Consider the following 12,048-nt stretch of genomic DNA (forward strand, 5'->3'; position numbering starts at 1 on the left):
ATTATTAAATATGAAATTAGCTTCTTTTTATTCATGGAAATTAGATACATTTCAAGAAGTTTACGACAACTCGTACGCTCATTGTCTTTTCTCCTAAGTTACTTTTAAAGTAAAAGAAATAGACAAGTGCTAGTTTTTGACTTTATACTATTCATTAATTTTTAATTGCTTTCTAGTTCTATTTTTTAAATTACCTAAATTTAGTTTCCCACTGTTTTTAATACTTAAAAACCATCACATTGTTATTTTGTTCAAATATTTAGGGATTACAATAATTCAGTATACAAAATAAATTTAAAAGTTTAGAAGCGCATAGGTTATTGAACACTAAGCAAAGTTTAAAAAGTTTTCAAGTTGGAAGATTGAATTTGGAAGAGATAAAATGCCAATAAGTGAAAAAAAAATTGTAATAAAACATAGGGATGAAATCAGATCGAACTGATTGCAATTTTATTGGATATAAAAAAAAATACGAACTCATAACTATTTAATTACAAGGAAATTTAGCAGGGGGAGGAAAATGGGAAGGAAAAGGCATTAAAAAATGGTGTCTATTGTGAGTTTCCTTTTGGGAGGAGTTGTCTCTATGAACTGCCTCTGCAGGTCCATAAATGAAGAACCATTGTTAGCAAATAGTCTTCGCAAGTTGATCACAGAAAGTTCACTAAAGTTAGCAACAGTAATTTCAGCCTGCCCCAAATCATACCTGCACGTTTTCAACATCAATCAGTTTCTAAATTTCAAATGAATAATTTCATCAGAAAATTTGAAGTGCTGAAGAGTATAACTGAATGGAAATTACTCTTTCATTTCAATGAAGGGAAGTATGATATGATGCATTAATGCCATCCCTCACAAGCTGACACAAAAATCAAATACCAAGTCCAACTTCTAGTGACTTCCATGTACTTGTGCACATGAGAAATGGTGTTTGCACATGAAAAGCACTAAACTTGAAATGTGCATTTCTTAAACGTTTCATCAAATCTTATGCTATTATGCATAAATGTGAAATTACTCACGCAGGATGAGCTCCAATTAATGCTACAGCCATCATTGTACAATTGTGCGCCGCAGTTACTCCTCTAGGATCATCTTCAAAAACCACACACTTGGAAGGTTTACGATCCAACTGCAGGGCATAGCAAACAGGTCAAAAAACTAGCATAATATTGTAATATGAATGAGAAAATTTTATGAAAGACTTGCAGGATAGTTAGCCAGGGGAACTTAAACAACCCTAAATATAATACAATGCTACATCTAAACATTCGCTTATTTATTTGCACTTTGGACCTTTGGCATTTATTGTGAATAATGTCTGGGGCTACACAATTAGAAACGATGATTCCAAAATTTCATGTCTTACTAAGATGATTTCAGGATCTAAATGTCATATATATATATATATATATATATATATATATATATAACAATTTCTTTGCATCTTTACCCTGTGTGATATGCCTCAACTTCAAAATACAGAAAAAAACTCAACTTTACATACAAGTGAATATAAATCTAGTTTCATATCTATGTTTTGCCATAGATAGTACATTACTGCTATAACTTCACAAATTTCTTACTGTTGGTATTTACAATTTAGTAGACATGGTGATGGAAACTTGCCTGGGTGTAATTATACATGTCGTAAATGTTAAAAAACCATAGTATATATATTATATAGTAATAGTAATAGTTTTCATTTCATCAAAATTGAATAAGATGGATAAACTGTACCTTGACAGCAGCAGAAAGAAATCTATGAGCTATTGACTCCATTCCGTCCTCCTCTGTCACAATTGCCTGCAAGTCAAGTGAGACAATCAGCAATTGCCAAACTTTAAATCATGTCAAGTTATTCATAATTTTATATACTATATCTAGTACATAAAATAGGACAAAGTCTAGCCATAAATGAACGGCCAAGTTATCAAATTGGGGTTACCCGCAAAATGAAGAGGAAAGTCATTTTGTATCCCTAATTCCCTTTAAGAGAAATGTTAGCACAACAATATAATAAGGGGGAACAAAGTCCTGGCAGTCTTCAAGTATAACCCTATTTCAAGCAAAATTAGGTATACATACCACTATGTTTTTTTTTCTTTTGGAGAAACAAGGTGAAAATTGATTATTGTAAACTCTTCTGAAAACCAACCTGGAAATACTTGCTGAGCCCCATTCGCTCCAAAACCTTCAACATATTTCTTCTATCAAGGCTTGAAACCACAGCACAGGGGATGCGAGCTGTATAAACTGCTTCTAACCAGTCTTTGAGGCCATCTATTGGTTTTGCAAGCTAAACAAAGTTACAAGCAAGAAATTAAAGTTTTATACCCCTCTGAACCCTCGACAATATCCATTAGAATAAATCAAGGCAACTTACTCTGAGAAGATTATCATAATATATCTGAGAAAACCTCAACTTTAGCCTATTCAGCTCATTTTCTTCCTTATCTGATAGAAAAAACTGCAAATGAAGAGAGGATAATCAGTGAAGAGAAATGTTCAGAACAATGTTTTAGACTTTTAATGTTGATGCTATCATCTCTAGAGAAAGCATATCTTCAAAATTGAAAGCCTTTGTAAACCAACAAACCAAAAGAAAAAGGAAAACAAACCTTATGCAACACATAATCAGCACTTGTATAGATATCACCTTCTTTCGGAATATCCTTTCCTGCATATGATAATCATAGCTATCAATATCAGACAGTAGCATGCAGAGGTCAATTCCAAAAACGTTATGGTGGGATAGTCCATAGCAGGATGACTATTATTATGAGTTTTTTAGGTTTACTTACTCATTTTGTCCCTGTACCAGCACAATCTTTACATTATAGTCCCTACACCTAGAAACTACTCATTTTAGTCCTTACACATACACTTTTTAACTCCTTCTAGTTCAATACATGTACTTTTTAATCTATTTTAGTCCCTGTAATTCTAAACAACAGATACTAAAACCAATTAAAAACTATATATGCAAAAAGACTAAATGAATCATTTTAAGTATAGGGACTAAAGCATAAAGATTCTGTAGGTAAAAGGACCAAGTGAGTATTTATATGTATATAAATACTCAGAATTCATGACATATTCATAATTAACAATTAAAACTCATAGGTCTCTAAAGCAAAAGATACATGTAACAGCAAAATAAGTAAAACAAACAAAATTCAAAAAGACGTTTATATTTCAAATACAAGGCATCTTAAACATTCAATGAAAAGTGAAGATGGGTGCCGTTCAAAGAAAACAACAGAGAAGGTTGAGGTACAAAGCTCCAAACAGATAAAAAAAAGGATAGTGAGTATCACTGGAGATACCAGGGTTGCAAATAGTGTTGTGTGTTGCTTCCAAAAAAGTCCCTCTGAACAGAGACATTAGGGTCTTTTTAGAGGGCTACTTCTGGGGTTAATTTCGAAAGCTGAATCCATAGATGTAATAATAGTAACAATGATAAAGAAGATCATGATACAGAATATGATTATTAATTCCTATCTAGGAAACTTATATTTGTCTTTTGTTGGTATTTACTTACATGTTTTATTTAACCTCTGACCTTTTATTATTAAATATCAGTGTTTTTAATTTTGTGCGTGGGTGTAGCATACATTAAATAAACTATAAAAAAATTGAAAAAAGTGACTATCCAGTTATACACTATATTGCTATAGCATTTTTGGGGTTGGATGCTACAGGCTCCAATTTGAGATTTAAAACATTGGGACTGTTAGTGAAGAGTAATAAAATAGGTCAAGGAAACAAACAATTATGATTGCTGAGAAAAAAAAAACAATAATGCCAAAGACCAAGTCCTAATTCAAATACAGGGCATCGTAAATATTTAATAAAAAGAGAACATGGGTGTTGTACAAAGAAAACAACAGAGTAGGTTGAGGGTACAAAGCTCCAAACAGAGAAAACAATGGATGGTGAGCATAACCGGAGACACTGTTGGAGAAGAGTGGGAGTTTTTTGCACAAAAGAGATAAAGGTGAGGGGTGTTGGTTGCACTGTGGGTGTAACAGAAGCGTGGAAATTACAGCAAATCACGGTTTTCTTTAATTCTTAAAAAGTCTGACTCATTGTTGCCTGAGAATGATTTAGTTGTGATAGGCAATCGAGTTAAGTCTGTCCTTTTGTTTCTATTTTGTACCATGCATCTATGAAGATCATCGCATCTAAAGCCCCAAAGTAATTAAGTACAAAAATTAGCATACCTTCTTCAGAGGCCAGCTGCTCCCATGCCTTCCTTTTTACAGCTCGAGTACCAGCCTGAAATGAATTGCATGCATTCATCAGGGAATTGATTTAAATGAACTGGTTGCATGATATTACATTACTAAATACATATCTTCAGCACAATTGCAATATATTTCATAAACTCACTAGAAGTATTTAACATTTCTAAAACATGGAAAAATACTATAGAAAGACAACAATCAAGCATGGAACATTCTAACCCAAGAATAAAAGAAAAAAAAAACATACAAATTTGAGTTAAAATTACTTACCACCACGTTGTCCCAAGAGAAAATCAGACCATAAGCTTCATCTGGCTTCATCGCATAGCGTATGCGGTGAAGAAAACCATCTTGCAATTTTTCATTCAAATAGTCCTGTTTTCAAATAGAGTTATCAACCTTCAGTCATAAATTACTGTATAGTAGCATCACAAAAGTACAAAGAGGCAATGAAGCAGATTCTGAAGAAAAACTAGAAATTTCTATGATGGCAAAGAATTCCTTACCACATCAACTTTTAACGGTCCATCTGTCCTAAAAGTCTCAAAGCCTTCCCCATATTCAGCTCCAATAGTCTGGAAGGAAACGAACGAATAAGAAGAGTTACAATCACTTTACATTGATGAACTCAGTTCCAACAAAATTCTGTAGTATAGACGGGAAATGGAAAGTGTAAAGAAAAAAAGCTTGCCCTCTCTGAAAACAAAAATAAAAAGTATTTATTACAAACATGTTTTGGTAAACAATTTAGTTAAGTACTCATTGGATAAAATCTTACAAAAGAAGAGCTTATGAATATTTATTATTTACTTGGCACGTACGTAGACATCAACGGCATACTGAATACGTGCTTATCATATAAGCAACTATTGATAAATTGCTTGTACTGTCGCAGAGGAAATTGGGTTAAGTTGTTTTTATATAAGCTGTACGATATTTTCTAAGTCATTAGAGAGCTTATTGAAATAAGCTAAACGTTTGATAAACATATCATAAGCTATTTTAATAAGCTCTTTCAAACTCTTGCACCAGTGTTTATGTCATAATATAAGACCAATTAAGTTGCAAAAAAGCTCTTCCAAGAAAACCCTTATTCCATATACTCTTGTCAAATAAGAGCTCAGTCATAAGCAAGCTTTACAAACAACCTAAATAAACTCATTTTTTTAAAACTTCTGTGAGAAACGTACAGTTAAATTAAGTTTACAAGAATTTCAAAAGAAGCTGAAACAAACTCTTCTTAAACACACCCTACATCCAAAAACATAAAACACTTTTTAACCGGCGCCCGAAGTGCTAGCCAGACCTAAAACAAAAACCCTTAATCTCGATTACGTGTAGAACAATGGGGGAAAAATGGATAAGATGAATTATGAACACTTGAGAATTAACAGGAAAATCAGTAGAGTCGATACCTCTTCCACAAAAAGCTTATTGGGCGTCAAGTGCAACCCATTAACCGAGCCAAATTCATCGGACTTAGAACTGCAACGAGAAATTAGCCGATTCTTCACCAAACCCGAGCGCTTTAAAATCTGAAAATTACAAAAGAAAAAGAAGAATTTACATAAACGAGATAACATTAAATAAATACATGTGTATATATATGTAGAGAGAGAAAGAAAGAAAATCGCATACTGGGAGGTGGAGAGGAAAAGGAGAGGGTTGAAGGCAATAAGGGTGTGCGGGAGGAATTGCAGGAGGAGTAGTTATGGAATTTGCGAAAGTGGTGAAGTCCATGGTTTTGGGATAAACGACAGCAACAGTAACAGCAACGTTAATGTTACGGAAGCAGAACAGAGGAGAGGAAGATGACGACGAGGATGTGGTTCGTTGGTATTTGTTTTGTTTGTTTCACTCTTTATTTCATTTGTGTGTGCTCCCAATCCGAATCCTTGTGCTTTTAATTCTGATCCTAAGCCAGCTTCCGCCTTCTCGATTTTCCTTTGCTTCCCTGCTTTCTACTCACGTGACATCTCACGTGCTCTCACTTCTTCACTATTATTTATTTTATTTTTATTTCTTTTATATCGTTTATTTCTCACTTAACTCTATATTTGGCTCATTCTGCACCAAACTTTTCAATTTTCGCACACTTTATAGTTAATTTCCATAACAGAACTGTTACACACAGAAAAAAAAAATATTAAAAAAAAATCAAAATGATGTCATTGATTTCGCCGTATTTTTTTATAATTTTCTTCATCACAATCTCCAGTGAATTAGAAATGGTGAAAATTTAAAATTTTGATGATTAAATGGTTTCAGAAAACTTAAAAGCGAAATTCATAAAATAAAATAAAGTAAAAACAAAATGGTAAAATGTACAATTAATTTTTTTCTTTAAATTGTGAATTCCATATTTTTTAAGTATAACATAATTGATTATAGGCTACGATGGTTTATTTTTTCCTATAATAAAAATTAAAAAAATAGAAGAACTTTCGTTATAAAACTCAAATACATTTTAAATATTTATAAAATAAGAGCATTTTAGTTTTGGTCCTTATAAAAAGTTTCATTCGTTTAGTCTTTTTTATTTCCTAGTACTTTATAAGATTAGTTAATTGTTTGAGTTGAAAAAAAAGTAAAGTATTCACCGTTAAACAAAAAAGTCAAATGATAATGATAAATAACACCATAGAATTGTAATAATATAAATGTGACACATTAAAAAAGTACTTAAAACTCATAAAATTAACTATTATTTATTTATTTATTTTAAAATGAATATTACTGACTACAAATATTTTTTTTTAAAATTTAAAAGGATAAACATAAAAATATATTTTACAGAAACTAAAACAAAAATTCATACGTTTTCGTAACGAGTAAAAATAGTTATTTTAAAATTTTATAGAGATTAAAAAAACTATAAACACTAAAATCAAAAGTCTCTATTCTTACTGGAACTAACTTTATTGAAGCTTTAATAATAATAATAATAATAACAATTAAAAAAATAAACAATCTAAAAAAATTAGCTTTCTATTTGTTTATCTTTCATATCTCTTCAACCAGAGAATCTCTCCACTTCATTTCTACTATTTTCTCCTTTTATTTTCTTTTCGTTTTCAAGTACTTTCTCATTATTTTTTTTTTAATCTATATCATATATATAATTTCAGTCACTGGCAATAAAATAGGAAAGAGAAAATAAAGTAATTGTTTTTCATGTTTCCTATACAAACGTCCGAGGTGAGAAATTAAATTAAAAACCTTATGACATTTTTTGTATTTAAAAAGTAGTAAAAACAAAAAATAAAAGCATCGAATACCAACTAAAGCCAACACCCCTTCAAGTTTTTGTAAACGGGGTAACAAACAAAAGTGCAAGGAATATTCCAGCCACATTCTTAAATACTTTATGGTTGATTTAATATTTATTGAAAATGTAAATATTTGTGAATTTTGTTCTTAATTTAATAGTTTTTAATTAGTTTTAACAAATATAAAAGAGTGTGTGTAGAAAAAAAGTGAATTAAGGTATTTTCAACATTTGTCAATAAACCATTGAACTTATTATATATTGGTAGAACCATGTGATAGAACACAATGCCTTGAATTCCTTATGACTCTAATGCATCCAACCAAGCAACATAATGTACTAGCTCCATCAAAGCAAAGCTAGTTACAGAATTACAAACCAATCACTCAAAAGACATATTTTACAAAATAAGCACCCACAAAAAACCTCTACATAAATAACATCAAAGTAAGCACATGAACCGATAAAGAATGACATGGGAACATAAAGGTGCATGAGTAGTGGCTATTCAATCATGCATGGGGATTGTGGATTGAAATTTCATGACCTTTTCTTGTTTGATTTTGTCAAGGGGGGGAGTGATATTTGAATGAATCCAAATTTCTTCCTCTGTGGCATGAACTGCTTCTGATTACTCCCATCTTTCTCAGTCTTTGTTGGAAGAGTTAGATCTTCCCTCAATGCTTGAAGCATTTGACTCAATGCTACCTTTTGTCTTTCAGTGTGCTCTTCCATCTCCTTTCTTGTAGCATATCCTTCAGGAACCTGCTTTCTGCTAAGTACATCTCTCATAGAAATTGTGGGTCTTAATGTTGGCTTTGGATCATTGTTTGCTGCTGTTGACTTGGTTACATCATGCAGAGAATCTTGACAGATTCCACCTTGATTAAGCTTGTTACAGTTGATAGTGTTATACCTTCTGAGGTCATCCTCTGGAATCCATCTCCTCAGAGCCTCCTCAGCAGCATGTTGCTTTTTGTTTGCAGTTTCAACTCTGTTTAAAGCATCTGTCAAGACTTGTTTGCTGTGTAGAACTTCCTCTGATGCTTCCTCCAACTTCTTCAAAATAGTCAGTTTAGAAATTTTTGTTTCATTAATTTGAAACTTGGCATCTATTACCTTCTTCAAGGTTGACTCCTCAGGTATCTGAGCCTTGGAGTTTAGGGGAGAGCGATCTCCAAAAGCGAAAGTGAATTTCTCAGGTTCTGGCAGAACAAATCCTGAAGATCTCTCACCATTAGATAGAGCCTTGATTTCAGCAAGAGCAATAGCTTCTGCTGCTCTTGCAGCTTCTTCCATCTTTTTAGCAGCGAGCCACCTCATCTCAGCAGTCTTAACACTGAATCCATATTCTTCATACACACTTAAGGGCTTTGAAGGTTCAGATCTTCTAGTCTCAACCATTCTATTGCACTGCCCGGAATCAGAATTGAAATTTCTCATAGTACTAGCAGGGTTACCAAAGGCACATTCTACATGAGATGCTGGTGGATTTGATCTTGTCTGCTCTTGGACCCTCTCCAGAGCAGTTACTGCTGCAAACTTTGATGCTAGTTTTTCACGTGTCCTCTCCAGAAAAACTTTCTCCTTCTTCATCTTCTTATTCAAAGACTCAACGGAGGACTGTATCACTCCAAGTTCATTTATAGTTTTGCCTAAATTCAACTTGGCTTGCTTCAACTCCATTAAGATCATATCAGGTGATGATGACATGATAGAGCACGGGCTTGGAATTTTCATCATCTGTTCTTCATCATTGACATTGTTTCCACAATTCTCCTTATTCATCTCCTTAAAAACAGGAGTTCCAACTTGTTCATATGAATTTACATCTCGGGATTCAAAACATTTCATAGCCTCTTTTTGTAATTGCTGCTTCAAGTCCTCCACAATCCTCTTGGTAGCTCCCAGTTCCTCAAGCACATCAAGAGTTTCAAGTTCTTTGACAATCAAATCCTTTTCCAACTCTGCTGCCTGTTCCTCCACTTTCTTTATGTCAAAATCTTCAATGCTGTTCTGCTAATGATAATCTTCTTCTACATCAGAAAGTAAACTAACCCACGGGGCAGGTATCAAGAATGTACAAAGAACTATCCTACTTTAAAGCATATTAGTAATCCACCAACCATGCAACCAAATTTCTCCACCAAATAAATAATTAAAGCCTTTCATTAATTTCTATAATTGAAAAACAGGAACAGAACTTATGCAAAATCCATACAAGTTTTTTTTTTGCATTATTCTTGAATTAGAATTCCAATTTTGGTATTTCGCGTAATAAAACTTGACAATAAAAAAATACTAAAATGTCCAAGTGTTTACTCCAAAATTTGAATCTGCATTGTAGTGTAATTACAGGTGAAACTCTAACTTTAATGAGTACATTCAAAAAAAATCCTGAAGGTGTATTCGCTTTGTTTAAGTCCAACATTTAATTATTTATTGTTATTCGTATTATCCCTAAAATCACGTTTCACATGTAACTTTGGATTAAAATGAATGATGGATATTAGTTGTAGGAACTCTTTTAATTTTGTTAATTCTTCGTATTGAAGTGCAATGAATAACAATTTAAAAAACTAAATTAGGGAGTCATCAATTTAATTGAAGATCAGGAATACTTAAGTATCTTCATTTATGTTTTGTCAAAAAAAAAATGGACAACAACCTAGGGTTAAGAAGAAAAAATAAAATTAGCTTATAAGTAAAAAAAAACTTCTGAAAACAAAATTAAAAAATCCATTTATACATGAGAAAGATTCATTTCATTTTTTCCTTAAAAAGATGGTGATAAAAAAGTGTATTCAGGATATATAAGCACCCACCACATATATGAATTGATGCACGATTAATGTAGTTTAATTAATAATTTTGAACATAGAACCATCTTCAATTACTCTTACTAAGAACTTTGCAAGAAAGAAAATTTGAAACAAACTCGTTCTCACAAGTCCAAGGTGCAGAAAAAACTTACAAAAAACGGTATCCAGGGCCCGCTACCTCCAAAACGGGTCACGGCCTCTTTAACCGACCCAAACGGCGGTGACGTGTCAATCTCCGCTCGGAAATTCACTCTCCGAATTCCGCCCGACCCGTTTCCGCCATGGTTCCCCGTGTCGGGTCTAACTTCCCTTATGGCGGGCGTTCCGGGCACCCCATAGGCGGCGGCGGCGTCTCGAGTTTCTGCCATTTTGATGAAAACAAGAAAAGCGTATGAACGCAAACGCGGGTTTCAGAGAAGAAGCATGGAGAAAACCGAGAGGCGAAAAGGTTGTTTCTTAGTGGAAGCTTGGACTTCCGCGAAAAAACCATTGCGGAATTTATGCAATCCGAGGATGATGGAATCGGAAGGATGGGCGTGATGATTATGTCGCATGGCCGAGTCGACTCGGTGAGCCAAACGGGAAAAGGAAAAGGGGAAAGGGTTGCAGAGGACGCTTTTGCGAGGGACCTTTTCCTTTTTCCGTTGAATGATAGGGTGGGGCTGAGAACCATGGGTTATAGTGGTGCGCTTTAAGGTGGTTGGTTGGTGCGAGTGAGAGCCAATGATAGAGTGACACGTCATAAGGAGACTTAGTAGATCGTTATGACTGAGAGCGTGATTGGCGCGGAAAAGCGTTATGATTGACTTTTTAGCGGGGGAAAGGCTTGGAACGAAACGACGACGTTTGGGGCGACCCACCAGCACTAACTTCCTTTGGTTACTGCTACGATTAGTTTGAGTAGTGCGCACGCAGTAAAAGCATTCCCAATTGCCATCGCTACAGTGAAATTGTTGCTTTAAGAAAAGTTTTTAGATTTTTATATTCAAAAGAGAGTACCAAGGATTCAGTGCACAACAACAACTACTTCTAAACACAAAAAATTCAAACAATTTCCTTGTACATTAAAATTAGTTTTTACATAAAGTTAATTTTACTAGCTTTCTCCATTTCATTAAATGCTTGTTATGGAAATGAATTTGAAGAGTGTGACTTAACGATGAAATGATGTTTAGGGAATGAACTTTTGATTTATATTTAATAGGAAGAAAAAATTTATTTAAAAATGACTTTTGGATACTTAAGTAAGCAGCAACAGAAATATGATAGATTTTTAAGAATATGATAATTAATAAATAATATAAAATATGATGAAGTGTACTTATTAGAGAGTATAATGTTTATAAATTAATTAAGTGATATCGAGTTATTTAGATTAGTTATATATAACTATTATTTATTGTTCTATAAATAGCAGTTTATCACTGATTACTGTACCATTTTCTCTATGGTTATTGAGTTATGAAGTTGGAGTATCGTCTGAGTTTTTAGTTTGAGTAGTGTTATACACTTATCCTTTTAAAATTGCCAATGTTTTCAGTTTATTTTCTTAAAAATATCTACTATTTAATCCTTTCATTGAGATTGATTTGGTGTCAATAAAATTAAATTTTTATCAATTAATGCGTGACATTGCATTATGACAGTGTAAAATAATGGGATTTAATGCACAACGATGATAAATCATCAATTAAGAAGCCTCTAATAA

The 12,048-nt window shown here is 33.1% G+C and overlaps 2 protein-coding genes across 3 annotated transcripts; both read right to left on the reverse strand.

Annotated features, from left to right (window-relative positions):
* Positions 1–419: 419 nt before the first annotated feature.
* On the reverse strand, positions 420–6,207 carry LOC137815142 (5-amino-6-(5-phospho-D-ribitylamino)uracil phosphatase, chloroplastic). The gene is made up of 11 exons (XM_068618203.1): positions 5,889–6,207; positions 5,666–5,785; positions 4,757–4,825; positions 4,521–4,625; positions 4,227–4,281; positions 2,622–2,680; positions 2,387–2,470; positions 2,159–2,299; positions 1,741–1,806; positions 1,023–1,132; positions 420–706 (listed from the first exon to the last, which is right to left on the reverse strand). The coding sequence occupies exons 1-11, from the start codon at positions 5,988–5,990 to the stop codon at positions 538–540; spliced, it is 1,080 nt and encodes a 359-aa protein (XP_068474304.1). The 5' UTR covers positions 5,991–6,207; the 3' UTR covers positions 420–537.
* A 1,541-nt stretch (positions 6,208–7,748) lies between these two features.
* LOC137815143 (WEB family protein At2g40480-like) lies at positions 7,749–11,269 on the reverse strand. Of its 2 annotated transcripts, none has more exons than XM_068618204.1 (2): positions 10,493–11,269; positions 7,749–9,537 (listed from the first exon to the last, which is right to left on the reverse strand). In XM_068618204.1, the coding sequence occupies exons 1-2, from the start codon at positions 10,706–10,708 to the stop codon at positions 8,059–8,061; spliced, it is 1,695 nt and encodes a 564-aa protein (XP_068474305.1). In that variant the 5' UTR covers positions 10,709–11,269; the 3' UTR covers positions 7,749–8,058. The 2 variants fall into 2 exon arrangements, with proteins under 2 accessions (XP_068474305.1, XP_068474306.1); XM_068618205.1 differs by having other exon boundaries at positions 7,749–9,534; positions 10,493–11,007.
* Positions 11,270–12,048: the final 779 nt, after the last annotated feature.

Source organism: Phaseolus vulgaris, chromosome 1, assembly GCF_000499845.2.
Source record: "Phaseolus vulgaris cultivar G19833 chromosome 1, P. vulgaris v2.0, whole genome shotgun sequence".
NCBI classification, from domain to species: Eukaryota; Viridiplantae; Streptophyta; class Magnoliopsida; order Fabales; family Fabaceae; genus Phaseolus; species Phaseolus vulgaris.